Source organism: Ammospiza caudacuta, chromosome 25, assembly GCF_027887145.1.
Source record: "Ammospiza caudacuta isolate bAmmCau1 chromosome 25, bAmmCau1.pri, whole genome shotgun sequence".
Taxonomy (NCBI): domain Eukaryota; kingdom Metazoa; phylum Chordata; class Aves; order Passeriformes; family Passerellidae; genus Ammospiza; species Ammospiza caudacuta.
The window spans coordinates 1,071,041-1,092,145 of NC_080617.1; the positions used below are offsets into that span (position 1 = coordinate 1,071,041).

General features: G+C 45.3%; 1 protein-coding gene across 19 annotated transcripts in view; it reads left to right on the top strand.

Annotated features, from left to right (window-relative positions):
• Nucleotides 1–21,105, top strand: part of EPB41 (erythrocyte membrane protein band 4.1) — an 86,364-nt gene that overhangs the window by 56,069 nt on the left and 9,190 nt on the right. For 4 of the 19 annotated variants that reach the window (XM_058819648.1, XM_058819650.1, XM_058819656.1 and 1 more), the window contains 6 exons: nucleotides 699–901; nucleotides 2,652–2,708; nucleotides 2,821–2,865; nucleotides 3,597–3,659; nucleotides 6,654–6,833; nucleotides 19,958–20,428. In XM_058819648.1, the coding sequence (XP_058675631.1) occupies nucleotides 699–901; nucleotides 2,652–2,708; nucleotides 2,821–2,865; nucleotides 3,597–3,659; nucleotides 6,654–6,833; nucleotides 19,958–20,428 (1,019 nt within the window). The remainder of the gene's footprint in view (nucleotides 1–698; nucleotides 902–2,651; nucleotides 2,709–2,820; nucleotides 2,866–3,596; nucleotides 3,660–6,653; nucleotides 6,834–19,957; nucleotides 20,429–21,105) is intronic. The other 15 variants (XM_058819659.1, XM_058819660.1, XM_058819663.1 and 12 more) reach the window with 7 other exon arrangements.

Consider the following 21,105-nt stretch of genomic DNA (forward strand, 5'->3'; position numbering starts at 1 on the left):
ACCTAGTGCTTGTATTCACAACTATCATCCTCTGAAAAGATGGTTTTTGGCAGTATGCTGTTCATTTCTGCACTGTCACTTGCCTGGAAGTGCTGGGTATCTTCCCACTGTGCTGCCTTGAAGATACCCAGCTCAGACACACTGTCCCAGCCTGCCTTGAAACCCACTGGGAAGTTGCTGAGAAGTTTGCTGGAGCAATGCTTGTTGATTTTTGGTGGGGGGGACGTGGACAGGGATGAAAGCCTGTGTTTTTCTTCCAGAAGCCATCTGTTTCTGTGTGAGGAGATGCCTCTGAGTACAGAGCTCCTTGCGCTGTGTCTTTTCTAGTTGCATTGGAATGGAGTCCGTGTCAGTTGTGTGTAAAGGACCCAGAAATTCATGGCACGATGTCAAAAATAGATTTGCCTTTCTGGTGTGGCTTCTGGTGTGGCAGAGTGCAAGCTTGCTTTTTGTAAACCATCTGGTATGGGGTTTTATTTGATTTTATTTTAAACCATAAGGAAAATAATTTCAGCTCTCCTGTACCAAATGCACAAGCTGCTTTGCTCAACATCTTTATTTCTTTTCCCTTTTTTTCATACTCCTCCTCCTTCTCCCTTTCTTTTTAAATGACAGCACTGTAATTTGGAAAGACTTTGTACAATCCATTGAAAAGTTACCTGCTCTGAACCTTGTCCCTGTCTGTCCCCCATCCTCAGCAGTGGCTGTGATAACCCCAGAGCGGAGTCCCCGGCCTACCTCAGCCCCAGCCATCGCTCAGAGCCACCCTGCAGAACCAGCCCCAGCTAAGTCCAGTGTGAAGGACGTGACATCTAAAGTAGGGAAGGAAACAGCAAAATCTGATGTGAGACGTGAAGAATTTCCCCTGGAGAAACCCGAGGAGCCAGTGGACGCCTCAAAGGTAGGCCCGAGCGGAGTCTCTTGGGAAGAGCTGGGCTGGAGCATCGCCCAAGAAAGTCACCCCAAAGCAGCAGCTCTGTTCTGGGAGATGAGGGGTTCATCCCTTATCCCTCAGTGCTGGGTGGGAGCAGGCACAGGGGTCTGGGTGCCAGGGAATCCCAGCTGTGACATTCGGTGGAAGAAGGAGCTCCAGGGCAGTCGGGTATTGGTGGTTGTAGTCAAAGCAAGTGCAGCCTGCTGATAGATGGTTAAAAACACTGGCAAGAGCTGCATGTGATCATGGAACTAGAGTTCACAGCTCACCCATGGCCAGACTGTGCCCCCTGATTCCTGGTATGACAGCAGGAGTGAATTCCGGTGAAATCAGTGATAATGGATCTGGTCTGCAGCCCAGCGCCAGAGTGTTTTTCATCTTGATAGGCTTTTGCTGGGAGAGCTGGTAATACAGTGCTGCAAATTGGACTAAAGCTTTAGTTGAAAATGGCACTGGTGAGATCTTGGGGAGTTTATTGTTTAAATTCAGTACTTTTAACCATTATTTGATCTTTCTACAAATGTCTAAGTTCTTTGCTGGGGTTGATACGTGTGTGCTGTTCTAATAAGTTGAATTAATGTGCAAAATTATTGCTGATATTACAGTGTCCTTAATATTCAGCAGATATTACTGACTTATTGAAACCTTACAGTGGTGCAGTGGAAGTGTTTGTCTTGAGACAGTTTCCACATTACTCCAAAATTTAGCTGTTCTCAGCATTGCTGGAGCCACATAATTCTGAACATATCACACAGTGAGTCTTGTGTAAGCATCTCCAGGGATGATTCCTATTAATTAAGGTTTGGAGATGGAGGTGAAGAAAGGGCAGTTGCTTCAAAAACTTCCATGGCCTGCATGAACAGTAATTTTTAAATGAAACTGCTGAAGGGAACTTCAGGTTGGCACTGTGGGGTGGGAGTCAGAGCACAGAGATCCTGCCCTGCTGTTCCTGCCCAGCTGCTTCCCCTCCCTCATATTACACTGGGAACAAGGAAATTTCACTTATCCCATCTTACTTATTACAGGTTTTTTCCTAAATGCTTAAACATTAGTTTTTTTTCCCCCCTTTAAACATAGATGCGGGAGGAAAATGTGGATTTGAACATACTAAATTTACTGTTTCTCCAATGGCGCTGCATCACTCTGATGCTTTTGCTTTCAGAGTATGTGGCAATCTAGTTTCCCTGAAATACTTCCCTTAGAGTGTTAAGACAATCTTGGCTCTCTACTTATGGACAGGAAAGAACCTAATTTGTGATGTTAGGCTTGGTTTTGTGGCTATGCCTCTTCTTACTGCCTCCTCCAACATAATACCTGCGATACAACCAATAATTTTTGGTTTTGAGAAGGTCTGTGTTAATTTGAGCATGTTGCTTTGTTTGGATTTTCACTGGGAGATCCAGCTGCAAATGCCATTTGAAAACATTGCCTGACCAGCCTACTGCAAGTGGGAAGCCCTTCTTCAGAAGCACTGGGGAGCACTGGTTTCAAATACAAATAATTCTCAAGCTGGAGGAATTATTTAACATGCTGTTGACTAACAAAGTGCTGGGGAGCTGCTGTGTCATTAACCCCTGCCCAGGGCTGCATGTTGGTTTTTGCATGTTCCCTCAGCACTTCAAAACCAACTTTATGCAGCTGTGTTTGAAACTAAATGGTTTCTTGAAACAAATCTACTAACAAGAAATGTTTTTACCAATTTATTTCCTAAATGTAGGTGAGGAAAACACATATTGAGGTCACAGTCCCCACCACGAATGGTGCCCAGCCCCAGGTTTGTGCTAATAATTCAGTTTAGGTTGCTCACTTTTTTTTTTTTCCCAAGGTTCAACGTAGTTAAATGAACCAACAACTCTTTTTTTTTTTTTTTTATCACTGCCCAACAGCAACAGCCTGCAGAAAAAGAGGAAGAGCTGATAAGAATGAGGAAGGTTAGCCATTTTACCCTTTCACCAAATTTGACATATCATTCATGCATATGTAACTTGTTTAAAAAGACAGTGCTCCAGTTTCTTGATGGGCTTTGGGTTGGGGTGTTGGTTTTCTTTAAACTGTCAAATACTTGATTTGAAAATTAATTTTTGTCCCATAGATAAGCTCATTGCTGAAATTATGCATGTTGAATGTTCAAAAGAAACACACATGTTTTGATTTATGAAATTTCTTCTCAGTAACAAATTTAGTTAGAAACTAAATGTAGCCTGCTTTGCAGGAAATGCAAAACAAAAATCAAGAGAAAGCCTCTTGGTATTGATTAAGTAATAGGGAAACATCCAAGATGGGAAAGTGTTTAAGGTGCAGTTGCTGTGCACGTTAAAGTCCCCCCAGGCAGTGCAGCCCCGAGCTCAGGGTGAGCCTGCATCCCTCAGGAGCTGGTGAGGTGACTGAGCCAGGCTTCCTCAGAAAACCAGGAATTGTGTCTGTGGCCAGAGCCAAGGCCCCTGGGAGCTGTCTCTTTAAAGGACTCATCACATCTCCCATTCTCCATGAGCCAGACCCCCATTCCCAGCGGGTTTTCCCACCCCATGCTGCCACAGCGCTGCACTCCCAACGCTGATTAACTTTTTAATTTGCCAATTTATCAATCCCACAAGACCAACGTTTTAATTTTTTGTGCTTTTTTTGTTTTGTTTTGTTTCCCCCTTTTCTTTCATTTTCACAGAAGAGATCAAAGAGGCTAGATGGTGAAAACATTTATATCAGGCATAGCAATTTAATGTTGGAGGTTTGTATGAACTTGAAGCTTTTTTTGAGTTGCATTTGCTAAACCTTCTGCATCTGCGCTGAACTTCTTCCTCTTCTGCTGCTGCCCTTGTTTTTGCATGCTCTTGCATGAAAGACCTTTTGATTTGGTTGATTTTTTTAATTATGCTTCTGCATGGTGACAGTAAACATGATGATGTGCAGGCCTTCTTCCTTCTTCCTCTTCTGACTTTCATTCTCTCATACCTCCCCAAAATACATGATTGGCAGTGCTCAGATCTGCTCTGGGACCCACTGGCTGCTCAAGGAATCATGAATTGTAGTGCTGGGCTCATTGACCTGTTTTTCACTGCTTGAAACAAATTCTTTTCCTGGGGGAAAAGCCTGTGAAAATATAAAATTCAGGATAAGCTGCTGGTGAAGTTGGGGCAGATTGCCTAGAGCAGCTGTGGTTACCCCTGGATCCCTGGAAGTGTCCCAAGGCCAGGTTGGATGGGGTGTGGAGCAAGCTGGGATAGTGGATGGTGTCCCTGCCCAGGGCAGGGGGAGGATGGTATGGGCTTTAAGTTCCCTTCCATCCCAAACCATTCCAGGATTCTGTGAAATTGTCATCTCTATGATGTCCAGGCCACCACAATGTCCGTGTTGCTTCAGGCAGGAGGGATCTTTTTGGATGCTGCAGTGGTGTTTGCAGCTTTTCCATCCTCTTCCCAGCCATTTTTGGCCTTGCAGCACCTCATCACCCCTGGGCCCCATCCTGGCTCAGTGCCAGGTCCCTCTGGATCTGATAGACAGGCTCAGTGGTCACGGGTAGGTTATTCTTCCACATTACAGCTCTTCCCTTTGGATTTGGGAGCCCTTTCCACTTGTTTTCACCTAAGCTCAGTCTCAGAACAGACCATGCCAATCATATATTTTATTTTCTTTATTACACTCTGTTATGGGAGATGTTTTGTGGCTTCTGATACTCTGGTCCTGTGTTACATGTTTCTACTCAAACCTGCAGCACCAGCAGCTCATAGGGTTTCCCTGGTGATATCTCTTGAAAGTGGAGTATACTAACTGCCTTCTCATCAGAATGTTCAAAGTATTGCAGCTTCCGTGGGGGTTTCTTGGGGTTTTTTGTTTTTTGGGGTTGTTGGAGTTTTGTTTGTTTGTTTGTTTTTGATTTTTTTTTTGTTTTTTTTTTTTTTACTGCTACAACATAGAGCTTTGAGTGACAAGTGAAGGGTCTGCACATGATAGGCAGAGTTGAGCTGCCAGCGGGGCACTCTGAAGACCACGCCTGTTGCTTTTTCACCCAATTCAAACAGCTCCAATTTCCCAACCCCAAACAGAGCTTTGTCATTGCTTCTAACCTCTTTTTTCCCATCAGTGCAATACTTGACTCACAGCCCTTTCCGTCTCCACTCCCCTTCCCACAGTTCTGTTGCAGGTGCTCCAGCCCTCCCCTACAATCAGGCTGACCCAGCAGCTCACCCCCTTTATTCCCTTTATTTTTTTAATCCATGCACTTGGCAGATCAGATATTTTCCTGTCAGACCTCACCCTCCTGAAGCTGCCTGGTGATTTTACTGAAAGCCTTTTAAAGCTCCCCATGCACCAGCTTCCTGCAGAAGGGGTGAGACAGGAGGGAAAGGGTGACACTGAGCTAGCTGGTTCCTCAGGGTGCTTCCCAGACCCGGCTCCACGTAGCTCCTCGTGGCTTTGGCTCCTCTGCCAGCCCTCCCAGGCCCTGCTCCTGCACAGTGCTGGAAAGCCAGGGTGGTCCTTCTCTCTTCTCTGAGCCAGGAGCAGCTGTAGGCTTTTTGGACCAGGCAGGGATTTGCCCCAGAGTCCACAGCAGACTCATTTCTACTTTTTTTCCCTACCTAACAGGCACTTGCCTTATACTTTCATCCAGGGTAGAAGCCAAAATTTGTTATTTTCCCCCCAGAACTGTGCCAAAAAAAGTAAATATTGTTAAAGAGGCATTTGGGGTTTAGCCCTATGGGGAGGGAGGGTGGTGTGTCCTCGGTGAGCTGCAGGAATGGAGATTTTTGGGAGAGCCCTCACTTAGGGAGGCATTTGTTGTCCCATCTTCTAAAATCGATGGGCTGAGTAACAGCTAAAAGCACAAAAAGAGTGAAATTTCCTGGTGATGCTTTTACTGACCTTGATTTCCCCTTTTCTTGCTGTTTTTTGGCCCCGTCCTGAAAAGTTGTTTGCTGTCTGTGAAAGCTTTCTTTTCTATAGCCTCTGGTTTGCTTGCAAGGAAGAACTATTTTTAACAAGTTGACTTGCCTTGAAGTACGTGTGTTTATGCTGTAAACTGGCATCACAGAGTAAAAATCTGACTTTCTCCAGATGAAAAATTTTAGCAGGAGTTTCTTCATTGATCTAGCATAAAATAAATTTTCAGTTTGATTTTTTTTCCCAAAAAAATTATCTCATCTTTGTTTCTGAAGTCTAAAACTGCCTATGATGGCTCCTGGAGGGATGAGATGAGAGGGAGTAGAAAAATGGTAATGGGATATTCTAGGAACAAAGATAATTTCTGCTAGGAAAAAAGAGAAACAGATATGAAGCGAGTAAATAAAATTGAGAAAACATTTTCTTTATCATCAATTTTATTAAGAACTGGAAATACTCACGCTAGCAGAGGGTAAAGAAAGCAAACTCACAAAATTTAAAGATGTTAAATTAAATAACCGAAAGAAACATAGTTTGGCAACTTTAAAAAATCCTGTTTGGGGAAAATCCATTATATTCCAGCTCAGCTGTCACCTGGTTTTGGTGTCGCTTGAGATGAACCACTGGCAAGTCCCGCTGCTGGACAAGACCCTGTTCTGGGGTTGCAGTTTATCCTAATTAAAAAAAGAGGAGGAGAGAGGATGCTCCCTTTGTGTGTTTGCAGTGTGAGCACAGTTTGGGAAGTTGTCAGTAGATCTGCTGAGTGCAGCTTTGCTAAGCACAGCTTAGGCAGTCCCAGGTCTCTCTCCATGTCCCTTCACTTATCCTGTCCTTTTGCTGATAGGATCTAGATAAGACCCAGGAGGAAATAAAGAAGCACCATGCCAACATCAGTGAGCTGAAGAAGAACTTCATGGAGTCCGTGCCCGAGCCTCGGCCGAGTGAGTGGGACAAGCGTTTGTCCACCCACTCCCCGTTCCGCAGCCTCAACGTCAACGGGCAGATCCCCACGGGAGCGGACGGAGTGAGTACCTGGCACAGCTGCTCCGGGGCAGCACTGCACTCTGGGGCTCAGCTCCCCTTGGCTTCTGCTTGTTTTCAGTTTTAGTCGTTAGTGTTGGCTTGTAACGTGTAGAATGTTCTCTGAGACAATCGAAGCTTTAGTCGTAGTATTATAAAAATGTGATTTTTTTGGTAGAGAAGGATGTAAGAATTCCTTAGCTGGTATTGATGCTACTTTTCCTAGTGTTGCTGTCAATGTCAGATGCTAGAGAGCACTTGTCCCATGGCTGGTTTGGGGACTGGGTCATTCCTGGATCTCCCCAAAATGTGGAAAAAACCCTGACAAACCCAATATCCAAAGACCTAAATTATTACTTCAGAGATAACATTGCAGATAACCCAGCAGAGAAGCACTGGGATGGGATGATTTTTCCAAAATCACTTTATTCTCCAGTTAATCTGGTATGTCATAGGGTTTAGACTTGCATTAGGAACTCCAGGTGCTGATCTGCTGTGGAGGCTTTGAGAAGACTCCTTGGGTGGCCACAGCAGGGCTGTTCAAACACGATGAGAATCTCCCTTCTTCAAGGAACTGTGTGTTAGTAACCACATATACTCACAGTTTCTCTGCTAATTTCCTTAAAAAGGTAATTTTTCTAGGAAAAACCAGTCACCAGCTGGTTTCTTCTTGGCTAACAGACACCTCTGTCATACTGGTGGCAACTGGCTCGTATTTGGAGTCTGTGAGTAAAAGTGTAGTTAGTGCCTGTGGCAATCAGTCTTTTAAGTGGTAAATGCAATTTTTTATTGCAACAGAAAAATTGCATCCTGACTGCAAATGGTGGTAATTGAAGACTCTCTTGGTTGAAAGCCCAGTTTTTCCCCTTCCTTCCCACAGCCCTGCAGATGAACTAGTATTTCATGTTCAAACAAGGCAGATACTTATTAATCAGGAAATAATCTTTCAGTAGATGGAGGGTAATTGTAACATGTACAAGGAGTTTAACACCAAGTTTACTTCAGGCTCCTCAAAGCTCGGAGTAAAGCCAGGACAGCTAAAGGGCTTTTTGCCTACTAGCAAAATGAGGTCTCCAAAGTGAACTTACTCAGGGTTGGTTGCTACAGAATCTCAGAATGGTTTCGATTGGAAGGGAATTAAAGCCCCTCCAGTCCCACCCCTGCTATGGGCAGGGCCCCTTCCTGCCTGTCCCAGGTTCCTCCAAGCCCCATCCAGCCTGACCTCAGACACTTCAGGGATCCAGGGGCAGCCACTGCTTTTGTGGGCAGCCTGTCATGGGGATTGCCCTGTTCAACACATGGATAGGCTTTACCCTCTGTGGCTGAGCCTCGGTGTAGACTCCTCAGGAGTGCCCAGTGGGTGGGACAGAGCTGAGGCTCTCAAGCTCTACAACTGCAGTTCAAGAATGTTATCCTTGGTTTTTATGAAGAATTTCTTGCAAGGTGACCACACTGAGACCCTGGAGGGCTGCTGGTTACCATAACTGGGTGGTGTGGGCTTGTCCCACCTAAGGTGGCAGTGGGTCTGCAGCACTGCAGAATTGGTGTCAGCCCTAGATTTGCATTTCTGGAAATTCCTTCTTAATCTGGTCCTCTTTGAAATGATCTCACTCTGAGGTTGCTATGTCCTGCTATGAACCTCCAGAAATGCATCTTCTCCAGGCACTGACCGGGGAGAAAGTTTTCCCTCACCTGCATGTGTTGAAGGATCATAAATCAGATGGTAATTAAGGATCGTGAATCATGGTGCAGAGCCATTGCTCCTGTTCATGATGGTGCTTTCACCCTGCCTTAGTGGCTTAAGGGTTTTTTGCCAGGGGCCACTTCTCTTCTATTCCTGTATGTTTTGTTATGAGACAACTGAACCTTAACACGCTTTGTGTGTCCAGGTCAAGAAAGTCACTGTCCCATCTTCTGAGAGACAGGTTGGTGGGCTTGAGGTAAAGCTGCTGCTCTGATCTGTGCTTCTGAACCAGATTTGCTATTGCAATGGCACCGAGCAAAAACTCAACAGCAGCTGCTAGATAACATTTTTTTTTTTTTGCTACATGAAGTAGTTTCATAACTCACACCCAGAGGACTTTGGCACTGCTGCAGCTTTTGCAGCGTTCAATTTTTGCTTATTTTGGTGCATGGCTGGTTCGAAAAAGCTGCATGACCAATATAACCGTGTATTCGGGGACAAAAGCAATTCTGAAAATTTAACTGTTCCCTGTTCTTTTTATGTTGTCTTTCTTTCTGTTTTTTTTTTGTTTGTTTTGTTTTTTTGGGTTGTTTTTTTTTGTTTGTTTTGTTTTGTTGTTGTTGTTTTAATGATCATGTTACTCTTGCATCTTATATTTTATTTTGCTGCCCAGTCTCCCAGCTACTTTCTCCCGAATTCTCACCACTTAGGGGTGTGCAAAGAACCAGTCCCAAAATACCGCACTGACCAGCGGAGGTTGGCTCAGCTGAGGGAGCTTAGAGCCAAGTTTTTCCTGTCCTAAGTACACTTGTGTTTGACCTGGGCTGGCAAACTAAAGGGTGTAGACTTACTGAACAGCAACATTCCCACAATCTTTCCTTTCTTCAGCAGAAGTGCTGAAGCCCTTGCATGGTCCTGTGTGCTGATTTACTCATTCTGGGTTTTTATCATTCTTTAACCTCCAGAAACAAATATGCTAAAACACAGAGCAAAATTCCAGGAGTATGCTCTGCTCCTACTGCCACCCTGCCCGTTCCATGTGTGGGATTTTTAAGATTTACAGTTTTTCACTTGTTGAATAGAATTTTCAAACCAGCTGAAATTTTGATACTCTGGTCAGAACTTTGGAAAAGCATTTTGTATCTGCTCTTCAGTCTGGCTGTTCCATGGGATTTTCCAAACACTGGGTTTCAAGGGCACTGTAGATTAGGAAGCTGTCAGAGACCACATTTTGTACTGCACAATTCCTGTTTCAAATACTTCAAATGTTTTTCTCACCATTCCAGTTCCAAAACACTCTGGAAGATTTTGGGCATCCACTTTTCTGGGTGGGCAGGCATCAAACACTCATGATCCTGGTGCAGATGTTGATGAGCTCTGCAGAGAGAACATGGTTCTATAGCTCCAAGGCTGGTGTGACACAAGCCACCAGCAGCTCTGCTCTCCAGGGCAGTTTATTTTATGTTGAGAAGAGCTGCCCTAATGCTTTGCACATCTCCAAGTGTCATTTTGGGCGCTTTCCATCTGTCATTTTTGTTCATCTCTCTCTGTCTTTCTTGATCTTCTACCATGAAAGCAGACACGGGAACGGCCTCTGTTAGTACAGGATGAAGACAAACTAAAAGAGCAGGAGATACCTACTGAGACAGCCTTTCCCCGGCCAGCAAGTGAAGCAACTCTTCCAAAGGTTTCTATTGCAATCCCTGAAGAGCAGAAATCACTCAAAAAGTGTCAGCTGTACTCTAGCGTTTTTCCTTCTCCACGTATTCCCTTTATGATGTCCTTCCTTCTGGTTATAGCACTGACTGTTTGGTGGCTGCTCTTTCTCTGAGTGGCAACAGGGTCATATTGAAACCTCAAGACCAAAGCTCCTGAATTTCTGGGCTGTAGTCTCTGCTGCATCTTCTTTGTCCTGGTTTCTGATCTCCGTAGTTGGCTGTCCTGGGAGGGACACCCGTGACTGTCGTGTTAATCCTGCTGTGTGTCCTTGTGTGGCTGTGATGGGACCTAGCAGGAGTGCTCCTGGATTGCCAGGTCCATTCTGAAGTTTCCTGTGGTGCAAAAGCAAATTCTTTGAATTGTGTTCCCATCTGCTGTGGGAGAGCAGAGGGGTGGAGGAAATCCTGAGAGGAGAGTCTGGTTTCCCAAGCCCCTGAAGACTTCCCATAGGAATTGCTGGAGAATTGCTTTTAAGCTTGTTGTTTTAAATGTAAGATATTCACAAGCTGAAGAACATTTGACACTGATCTAAAATATGCTTTACAGGAATGTGCTGAATCATAGAATCCTGGAATGGTTTGGGGTTGGAAGGGCCCATAAAGATCATCTTGTTCCCCCTCTGCTGTGGTCAGGGAACCTTCCCCTGGACCAGGTTGTTCCAAGTCCCATCCAACCTGGCCTTGAACAATTCCAGGCATGGGAATCCACAGCCTCTGTGGGCAACAAGAGGTTGACTCTCTAGGAAGAACATTGGAATCTAATCCATAAACACTAAATTTCTAGGAAACTCAGATTGGCACTTAAATAAAAAGTACTGGTTCTCACTGCTGCTCTTGGTAGTAAGTTAGGGACAGGGTCTGCCTTTCATTTTCTAGTGGGGGAAGCCTGTGACAAAGTATCCCAGCTTCCCTCTCCCCCACTATTCTCACATCCAAGAAAATACATAGTGTTACAGGAGAAAACTCATTACAAGGAGATATTTATTGTAAACATAGATTAATAATTTTTTTTTTAATCTGAAAGACTTTTTGCACTTGGAATGTGTTTTACTTAATTTGTGTAGAACTAACTGATGCATGTTTGCTTAGGTCACAGAGATGGAGTTACCTGTTGTTTGAACATTCCCTCTGTTGGCAAGTTGGCTTGGCCACATCAGGACACACTTCTAATGTTAAAGCTCTCGATTGTTTTTGACTTCTTTAACCAAACTGTTGCATGCCGCTCGTTGTTTATTGCTTACAATGTGTCTGGAGGATGCTCCCATTTATCCAAGTTATCCTGCCTGAGCTGTGCAGGCTCCAGCCCAGCTAGACTGAGCAGAACTGGTTTGTGAACTGGAGGGAAGGTGGGACTTCGTGTCTGAGGGGTTTCTTTTCTGTAAATAGTAACAATGGGGCTGAGCTGAGTCCCCCATTTCTCCTTTCAGCACCAATCTGTGTTCTCCTGTGTCCACTGGAGGACTGGCCTGGACACAGTCACTCTGAGAACACCCCCCAGTGTCACCAGTGGTGGCTGCTGCTCCAGCAGTGTGGAAGAGAAAGGAGCAGGCCTTTATTACATGGACTAAAATATGTGAATATATATAAATACCTGTATTTATAACCCTTTCTAGATCTGTATCTGTTTGAACAGTATTATTTAGGAGGCTAGCAGATAAACTGGAAGGAGTAAGGTGAGCATGGCATGTGCTGTCTGCTCTGAGGGTCCGTGGGGTATCATGGGCCACTCGAGCCACTTCTTGCTCTTGAGGTACAGGTTGAGGTTCTAAATGCTGTCTCAGAAACTTAGGTTGCTAGTGAAATCCTTTGCTTTAATCCCACAGGAATCTTTCCAATTCCTCTTGTAACCTGCTCTGATTAGTTCACCAGTTTGTGCCTTTAGGACTTTGTTTTGTGAGGATGCTGATTTTTCATTGGAAAATATTCCTCCCTTTTTAATACACTGCCTTTAATATACAGTCTTCCTCCTTTGGCACTAGGAAGTGTAGAAGTCTGAGGCTTGTTGTCCAGGTGTAGTCTGGTGTGAAGGAGGGTGCTGGCAGGCTGTGTCCCTGAATCCTTGGAGCATCCCTAGGAATGCTCCAAGGAGAGCAGCACTTGCACTCCAGCAGATCTGATGTGGAGTTTAGGAAGATGGAGGTGGGCCCTGGAGAGGAGAGGTGAGGGAGGATGCTGGGATGCCATGTGCTGTGCAGAAAATGCAGGCTGGAAGAAGTCAAGGGATACTTGTGGTTGGCATTCCCTGCCTGCATCTCCTTCCCAGAGTGGTTACTGTTGTGATGAAGAGCAGGGATTGTTTGTTCTCCCCAGCCTGGTGTGAAGAGGGAAGAAACAAGAGTTGTTTGGATATCTGTGTCCATTTTCTGTCCATATTTCCTGGAGTTTGAACACAGGTGCTTCCTTCCCAAAGCCATTGCTCGGGATCGCTGCCTGGGATGCTGCAGTGAGCACTGCTGAGTTTCCTGCATTTCTGATCCAGTGACAAGAACTTGGAAGCCACACTGGTGGCTTTGACAAAGCCATGGTTTCTATAGCTCTGTCACCCATTTTCAAAGGACCTGAATTCTAAAACTTTTTGTCCAGATCAACCTTAGGCCAGAGTGCTCAGGGTGTCTCATCTCAGCGGGATAAGAGATAAGAATCACCTCTACTCAATTCTTTAACTCTTTAATTCAAGTGGTCTCTTTCTCTCTCTTTAAATCTTGAGATAAGGCTGGTTGTCATCACCAAAAAACCTTGGAAACTTTACACTCTGAAAATGCTCAGGAACATTTTTGCAATTTATGTACCAATTATCACTGCAGAGTAAAAGAAATTGAACAAATGCTTTCTGTATTTCTGGCAGTTTAGAGGCCAGTTACCCATTTTCATCCAGGTAGATCTGATCCCTCCTGAGAGAGGAGGCCTGGAACTTAGCAGGAACAGAAACCTCATCTGTCCAGTGCCCCAGGGATGTGCCCCCTGGGCTACAGACCCTTTCCCAGACGCTCTTCTGCTTTTTTCCCTGTTTGCTTGTGATGCAAAGGGAGTGACAGTCCATGGCAATCCACGTAAGGTCTCATTCCTGCACATTCTGTATCCCATTTGTGCACATTCCGTATTTTTACACCTTGGTGCTCTGGTTTCCCTTTTTTCCCATGATGTCAGCACAGGATGCAGCACCGAGAGGAGGATTTTGTGAGTCCTGCTGTCATCCCTGTGCACAGGGAGAGCTTGATTGGCTCTAGTGCTGTTTTAAGGCTGAGATCTCAGGGGATCTATAAAAGAACCAATACATGAACTTCATTCCTATTTTCCTCAGGAACAAACTTGCTGGGAGCACCAGCAACTCCTGCCTGCCTGCCCCGACACTGGCACCTGTTGACACAGGGATTCACACACACTGTTCAGCCAGGCTGATGCAATGCCAGGCTATGGGTGATGGAGAGCTGAGTTATCCCTCCTGCAAGGAAGCTGTAAGTGTCTGCAGCATGTAACCTCATCCAGGTTGGCATGAGAAATCTTGGTTTTTCAAGGTGACCTGCTGCAGAAAATGTCCTTCTGGTGACTGGCACACTGGTGACACAGGCAGGATAAGTCTGCCAGAAGTCTTGTCCAGTGTTTTGTGGTGTGGTCACTCAGCTCTATGATGCTCTTTGATGTGTGTAGGATCCCACTGGGAGCTGTAGAGGGTTCCCATTGTAATATTGACGGTTGGCTTCGTAGCCACTTCCTGAATCTCCTTACCCGGCTTCCACCTCTTTAGAACACACAGGAGTTTCTTGTGCTTTCTTGCTTTAGGAGAAAGTGGAAACCAGCATTCTGAAGCAGCAGATGTGCCAGAGCCAATTGCTTGGAACTCAGATTCAGCTCTGAGGCTCTGCTGGGTGTGGGGCTCTGTGTGTGATGATACTTGAGGTCTTCATTGCTGTAAAACAACATTCCTTTTCTTTTTTGACTGCTGAAAGGGAGCAGATAAAGAAGGATGTTGCCTGCACCTCCTCCCACCTTCTGCCTCGCTTGGGGAGTGATGGAAGGTGAGCTGAGGACTCTCCATGGGCAGCTCAGTCAGGGCAGTGTTCAGCCAAGGCTGGCTCCCCTCTCTTGTGGTTTTCCCAGTAACTAGTGATGACTCTAAAGAGTAGGTATTCCATATCTCCCTCCTATTCTGAAATAATCAGTAGAGGATGATTTCCTCAGCACAAAGGGAAGTAGTTTGTGTTGGGAGGAATGAGGCTTGGCTATACCACCAGCTCCTGGGAAGGTTATCATAGAATCATGAAATACTCTGAGTTGATAGGGACCCACGAGGATCATCAAGCCCAGATCCCAATGGTTATGGACAAAGTCTTTCACTTCACATCAGTGTTAGTAATTTATCACTCTGAGAATTGTTTCACTGGTTTATTGCATTTTCTTTTTTCCTTGCCATGATTTGATGGTGCTTGTTCTGACCTATGGGACGAGGGAGGAAGCTTTCTGGATAAATTCAGCCCAAGAAAGCATTATGGATTCATGCAGAAGCTCCTGGGTCTGTAGTTATTGGTGGGTGATGCTGGGGAGCCTGACCGAGTTGATTCCTCTTGTGTCTCTGTTTGCATCTGTTGTGGTTTGTGGGGCTGGAGACAAAGACAGGCCTTGGTTTGGGCCCCTTTGGGATCTTTTAGCAACGGTAGACAGTCTTGTTAGACTAGTCCTGTGGGGACTAGAAACACTTTCTTTTTTACCTAAAATGCTCTTTTGGAACACTTTTTTGGTTTTGTATTTTTTCTCAGATTTTTCTTTGTAAATATGTACATTTATCCATTAATAAATGTTATTGCAAATCAGATTTTTCTTTCCACTGCTTATTAACCAAAAAAAGCTATATATGACTTCTTGAACTAACCTTCAGTATTCCTTTCTCAAAGCAGGAGCCATCAGACTGAGTCATTGCTGATGGCATTCAGAGTGTAGGGTCTGTTAGACACTCTTGGGTGTGGGCTGGGGAGAGGGAGTACACAAAGCTGCAGCTCTAAGGTCTCCTGATCAGAATAATTCAACTGAGGATTAAATCCAGCTTGGGTTAAGACAGACTTTGTTTGCAGGAGTCCTCTACCAAATGCTTAATGTCACTCTAGCACCTTCAGCCTCTTCGCTTTGGAGACTGTGTGGTAGGAAAAATCAATTGCAGGAAGTTGTTTTGAGAGCAGAAGTGAGGCAGGTTCTGCACAGCTACAAGAACCTCTGTCCCACCGGGTGTGTTAATCTGGGGACAAAAATGCTCCTTTTGGGTTTTGTAAGTGAAGAAACCACATTCCTAATGAACCACTGTTCCTCGGCTCAGTGATACAACATGAGCTTCTGGTGGATTTTTTCTGGTTGAAGCTCAGGTTGTGTTTTGAGGTTGTGTCAAGAGTCAATTTTAAATCCCAAGTTTTTCAAGATTACAGGAAGGCAGATCTGGCTGCTCATAATGCCAATTCTTGAGATGAGTGTGGCATCAAGGCAGAGCTGTAACTTCATGTCTTGGTTTGAACAGACAGGTGTCTGTTAAGGAAGGCAGGAGTATCCCTTGAAATGAAAAATGTAAACCACCCCTCCCCCTGAATTATTCTAATTTTGAAATTAAGAGGCTCTCAGGCAAAGATATGGGGGTAGGAATAACAGTTCTTTAATAGAGAAAAAACTATATATTAAAAAAATAAAGATAAAAATAAAAATGCAGTAATACAAAATAATGCTGCCAGAGTGAGAGCAGGCCCTGGCACGCTGTGGCTCAGGCTGGTGGCACAGCCCCATGCCATGGGGGCTCAGCCCTCCTGCAGTGCCAGCTGTGGCTCTGCTGCAGCAGGGATCCTGCACAAGGGGGGAGTTTTCCTCTGCAGCTCCAGGGCTGCTGCAGATGGGCCTGGGCTCCCTCTGGCCATGCAGGGCAGCAGAAAGCTGCTCCTCTGGCAATGCAGGGGGCAAAGGCTGCTGTGCTGTGCCAGGCTCAGATTGCATCCAGGCAGGAATGCTTGGCTCCTGCCCTGGGCGCAGCATCTGCCCATGGGATGCTGGAATTGGATCAGCCCTGCAGGGACACTCAGTGGCCATGGAGAGCAGAGATCTCCTGGAGGGAGGATTGGCTGTGGGAGAGATGAAGAAAACTGCCCCAAGCACAGCAGAGAACTGCCCCAGCTCTGACAGGTGGGGACAGGACACACAGCCCCAGACACATCTTGCAACCTAAGACACCTCATTTATGGAATGAGGGAAGTGGAATGAGCAGCACAAAATTGATGGCATTTATAAACACTGACTTTATCCCCTCTCTTTGCTTGTTGCTGCTGCACTAAGGCAGCTCTTTGCAATGTCATTGCTCTGTTCTTTGCAGACGGATTTTGGAATAAAGGGCCCTTCATGTGACAGTACCTGTCCCACAAAAGAGATGGGAAGGAGACCAGTGGGGGTGGGCAGAGGAATCATATTGCCCAACAACCTCATTTTGATAATTTAAGTGTTCATCTTGAGGTTGTTTCATGTTGCCCGCACTTCGATACAATGATTGGAGGTAATTGCTGTGTGTTGTGTAATATATTGGATTCTTGTTCATGACAGAGTTTAGTCTTTTGAAGGTTTGGGTGCACAGTGTGTTTTCTAGCATTACTTTAACTTTTGGTCAAAACCTCTTTTATCTGTCTGTCATCTGAGTAGGCTGGTCAGGATGTTGTGATCATGTCAATGGCAATGAGAAAATCCACTGAAAACCACAAATCCATAGGTAACGTCCATCCTTTTCAATGCCAGGTTGTTTTGAACAGCTTCTGAATATTTTTAACTTTTACTTTAAGGCAAAGCAGTTTGGTAAGGTAGTGGCAAGTACTGTAAAATAAGGATCTCTTGTTTTCTGCTTCATAATACTTTTTACCCAAGTGCTTTGCCAGCTGTGAGATTGAGCATCAGTTGATCTGGGAGCGCTCTCTGGTGAGTGTGGTTTGCTGCAAAGCAACATCATCTCCTTGTGCATTCCTAGACAGTCACTCCAAGCCTGTGAGCTTCTGTGGATCCTTGTTTGGGGATAACCTAATAACAGCGTCAACAATTCCATTGCCATGCTGGAAAAGAACAGGACTGGGAAGTATTAACCAGCTGGGATTCCTAGCCTTTCATGTGGTCGTTGTAGGTAATTACTGTGCACCAGAAATTCATGGTTTTAGCAATTTTTATTTAATATTAACTGGCAGTCGACATAATTTTAGCACTCCTTAAGTTTTCTGCAGGATAGTAATCTGATTTGGGATGGGAATAATGGAATATTCAACATAAAGAGGCAGCAGCATGAAAAAGAACATCCACTCTGACAACACAGGGCAGCTGAGTCATACAAATAGATACTGATCCAAAACAGCAGAGCCTTGAAGAAATGCAAATCAACAAATTTATACAAAACGACTTTTTGAGAAAAAGAAATCCTTTTGGCCACTGGTGTCAAACATGAAATTGAGCCTGTTATTAATTTATCCCCAGTCTGAATTATTGTGCGTCACTTCATTGCAATCCTTCAGCTGTATCTTCAGAGGCACAAAGATTTGTATTTGAAGGGTGGTGCATAAGATGCATTCATGTCTGGGTCAGTTTGTTTCTTCTGGGGCATTGCATCCTGTCCTGTATTTAATTTACTCTGTGTTTGACTGCTTTGTGCTTGATTTAGGCCTCAGTGGTTTGGGGCTATGTCCCTGGAAATGAGTAGTTGGCAGTCCAGGCACCTCTCAGGTTTCCTGGGTCTCAAGGTGAGCTTGGAACTCTGCAAATCTGAGCCCTAAATAGGTATGCTTTGGCATTTGCAATTTTAAACAAATCTTGATAAGATCAGAATTTGTAACAGATGCTGAAATTCCTATGGAGGAGTTTTACATAGATAACTTTATTTAGAAATTAATACCTTCCCATTAGTTTATCTTCTTAATAATAATAAGTGGAATAGGAAGGCAAGACAATAAGTGTTTCTGATCAGTTGATCTTATCAGGATTTCATTCTGTCTTTCCAGCTTGCATGTTTGCTGCTGCACTTGGCTCTGCTGGCGATGAGAATACGCACAGCACGGGCTCCATTCCAGCTCTCCCTTCCTTTTTGCATCTGTCATACAAGATGCTTCCAAATGCAAATTATTTTATCTGTCTGTGAAAGGGAACTGGGAAGTTGTTTTGACTGTATACAGATTTTTGCCTTTTAAATACATCAGTGTTTGTGTCGCTGCTTAGTCTTCTTTGTTTTATCTGTGATTCTTCTGTTGGCTGGGTAGTGCTCCAGCTCTTACATAAGGAAATCTCACTCCTAAGGCGTGTTCCATTAAACCCCAGAAGATGAGCTGTGTCTTCTCAAGGTCCCATGAATAATTTGCAAGGTTTAGCATCTATAATTAAGGGAAGGTCAGCATATTGGCAGTATATAAATTCAAGTTTTAAACCAACAAGACATGGCTCTACACAGCCGACAGCCCATTCATGTTTTATTTTGTGGAATATTGCAATGTAGAGTCTTGCATTAGGAAATGAGGGTGGGATCTGGGTATGATATCATAGAATATCCTGAATGGGAAGGGACCTGCAGGGATCAACCAGTCCGGCCCATGGCCCTGCCCAGAGCTCCCAGCAAGCCCAGCCTGGGCATCCCTGGAGCTCTGGCAGCCTCGGGGCCGTGCCCATTGCCTGGGCAGCCTGGGCAGTGCCAGCACCCTCTGGGGGAAGAGCCTTGCCCTGAGCTCCAGCCTGAGCTGCCCTGGCCCAGCCCCAGCCGTGCCCTGGCTGCTGTCCCTGTCCCAGAGCAGGGATGGGAGCTGCCCCTCGGGAGGGAGCTGCACACTGCCTTGAGGTCTCCAAGTTTCTCCATGTTTGGACAAACATGTGGAAGGGTTTGGTTCAGAAATAGCCTTTCCCTGTGAGCACAGTCGGACCTGCCCATCTCAGTGTTGGTTGCTCTCCCTCATTTGAATTAAATGCATTTTGCTAAGCAATATCCCATCAACTTAAGACAAGCACAAGAGGCTGGAAATTCTAATAAATAGAAATGTTACAGCTAGCCTGTCTACAACATAAAGAAGCAGAGAACTGAAAAATACCATGAGAAATGGGGGAAGAGTAATTTCTTGAAGTTATATTTTAAAAAAGCATCTATTTGTTCCTTCATAAAGCAGCTCCCGCTCTTATCCTACCATTGAGCTATGCCGTGATAGGAGGTCAGTCAAAGTGAAAGCCTCTGGGGTATAAAAAATGAATCATACCAAATAACTCACAGGCTTCAGGCCTCACATTTTAAGCACAAATTGCAGTATTTTTGGTTGCCCAGGGAATCTTGTTAGAAAGTGAGGCAACAGTTTCAAGGAGTTAAAAGCGGAATCAGGATGGTTTTAGTGAGTTTTGTTGCCCATGGAAGTTTTGGATGTGTACAAGTCCCCTCTTGATACACTGAAATTATTCCCAACTGAGCAAAAAGTGCATAGTGGTGGCTCTTCCTGTAGGTGCACAGACTTTTCATATTACTTCCTTAGAATTTAGGAGAGTGGATTATTAATGTACTAGGAAGGGTGTGTCAGTGAATGCCCTGGGTAGAGCACAGAGCTTTTCCAGGGTCTGGCCCCACTGTTGCATGTGTTACTGGAGATATGATATATGATAAGAACCCAATGTTTTACCTTGATGCCTTCTGACCTCCTGCTCTCCTTAACTCCCTGCTCTCTTTCTCTCTCTCTCTCTGGCCCTTCTTGTGTATCTATTTCTTTTTAGAAAATGAGTGACTTTCTCTCCCAGGAGGATGTGGCTGCAGTGGCAGAGTGGAGCAGTGTTGACACTGGCTTTGCGTGGGAGGGCTCAAGGCAGTCAGTAGTTGTTAGTGAGACTCCAGTGCCACCCGCCTCACAGCCTTCTGCCAGCTGGCACTGTGGTGCTTCCTCCCTAAGCAGCGAGGAGGAGGAGGAGGAGAAAGAGGAGCAGGAGGAGGCGGTTCCCAGCCGATCCGCCCACGAGGAGGACCTGACATGTGGAAAGGGGGTTTGTGTGGATGTGGAGAAGGACTCGGAGCTCTCTGAGCTGGAGCCCCAGCCCAGCCCGGCCACACTTCCCCGTCAGCCCTGGGGAGGAGAGGAGGAGGAGGTGGCAGAGGATGGCGAAGACAGCTTTGGCTTTAGAAAGCCACATGGCAAATGTCCCAACCCAGATGCTCCTAACAGGCTGCTGGAGCTCATTCGCTGCTTCCAGGTAGTGAGCCCAGCTCCTGCCCCCCACACCCCGGCTGCCTTTGGAGTGGGAACCCAAACACTGCAGCAAGCAGCTGCCACAGACCCACATAGGAGTTGGGTTTGCTTGGCTTGGACTCATGCTTGGAGCTAATGAGCCAGTGAATCTCCCACAGTCAGTGCAATAAGCCCCTCTCAATTTATCTTTGAATTAAATACGAGCCACTGTCAATTTGTCTTTGCATTAAAAAAGACTCCCTCTCAATTTATCTTTACATGAAATACAGTTGCCACAGTGCAATGCCCTTTGTTCTTCTTGGATTGAAGCATCCTGTGGCATTCCCACGAAAAGGCAATATTTAGGCTCAAAAATTGTGTAATTTTAGCTCCTTAAGGATTTTGCTGGCCCCAGCTGGACTGGCAGCTGACTCTCAGCACAGCAGAGCAAATTTGAGGTGCTGTCCAGTGTGTCCTTTTGTGCTCCCCACTGTGGGAGGGATTTTTGCCTGCTCCAGTGTTGATATTGCTTTTGATTCAACAGATGCCTGTTCCCCGCTAATGATCACAGTGGCATCTGGCAGGGTTGGGGATGGTGGCAGAAATCGAGCCCTCTGGAAAGGCACTGGCTCTGAACTCACTCTGTCTTCTTCTGGATAATCATCAGGTGTTGGAACAACTGATTTCTCTCCACCCTTATTG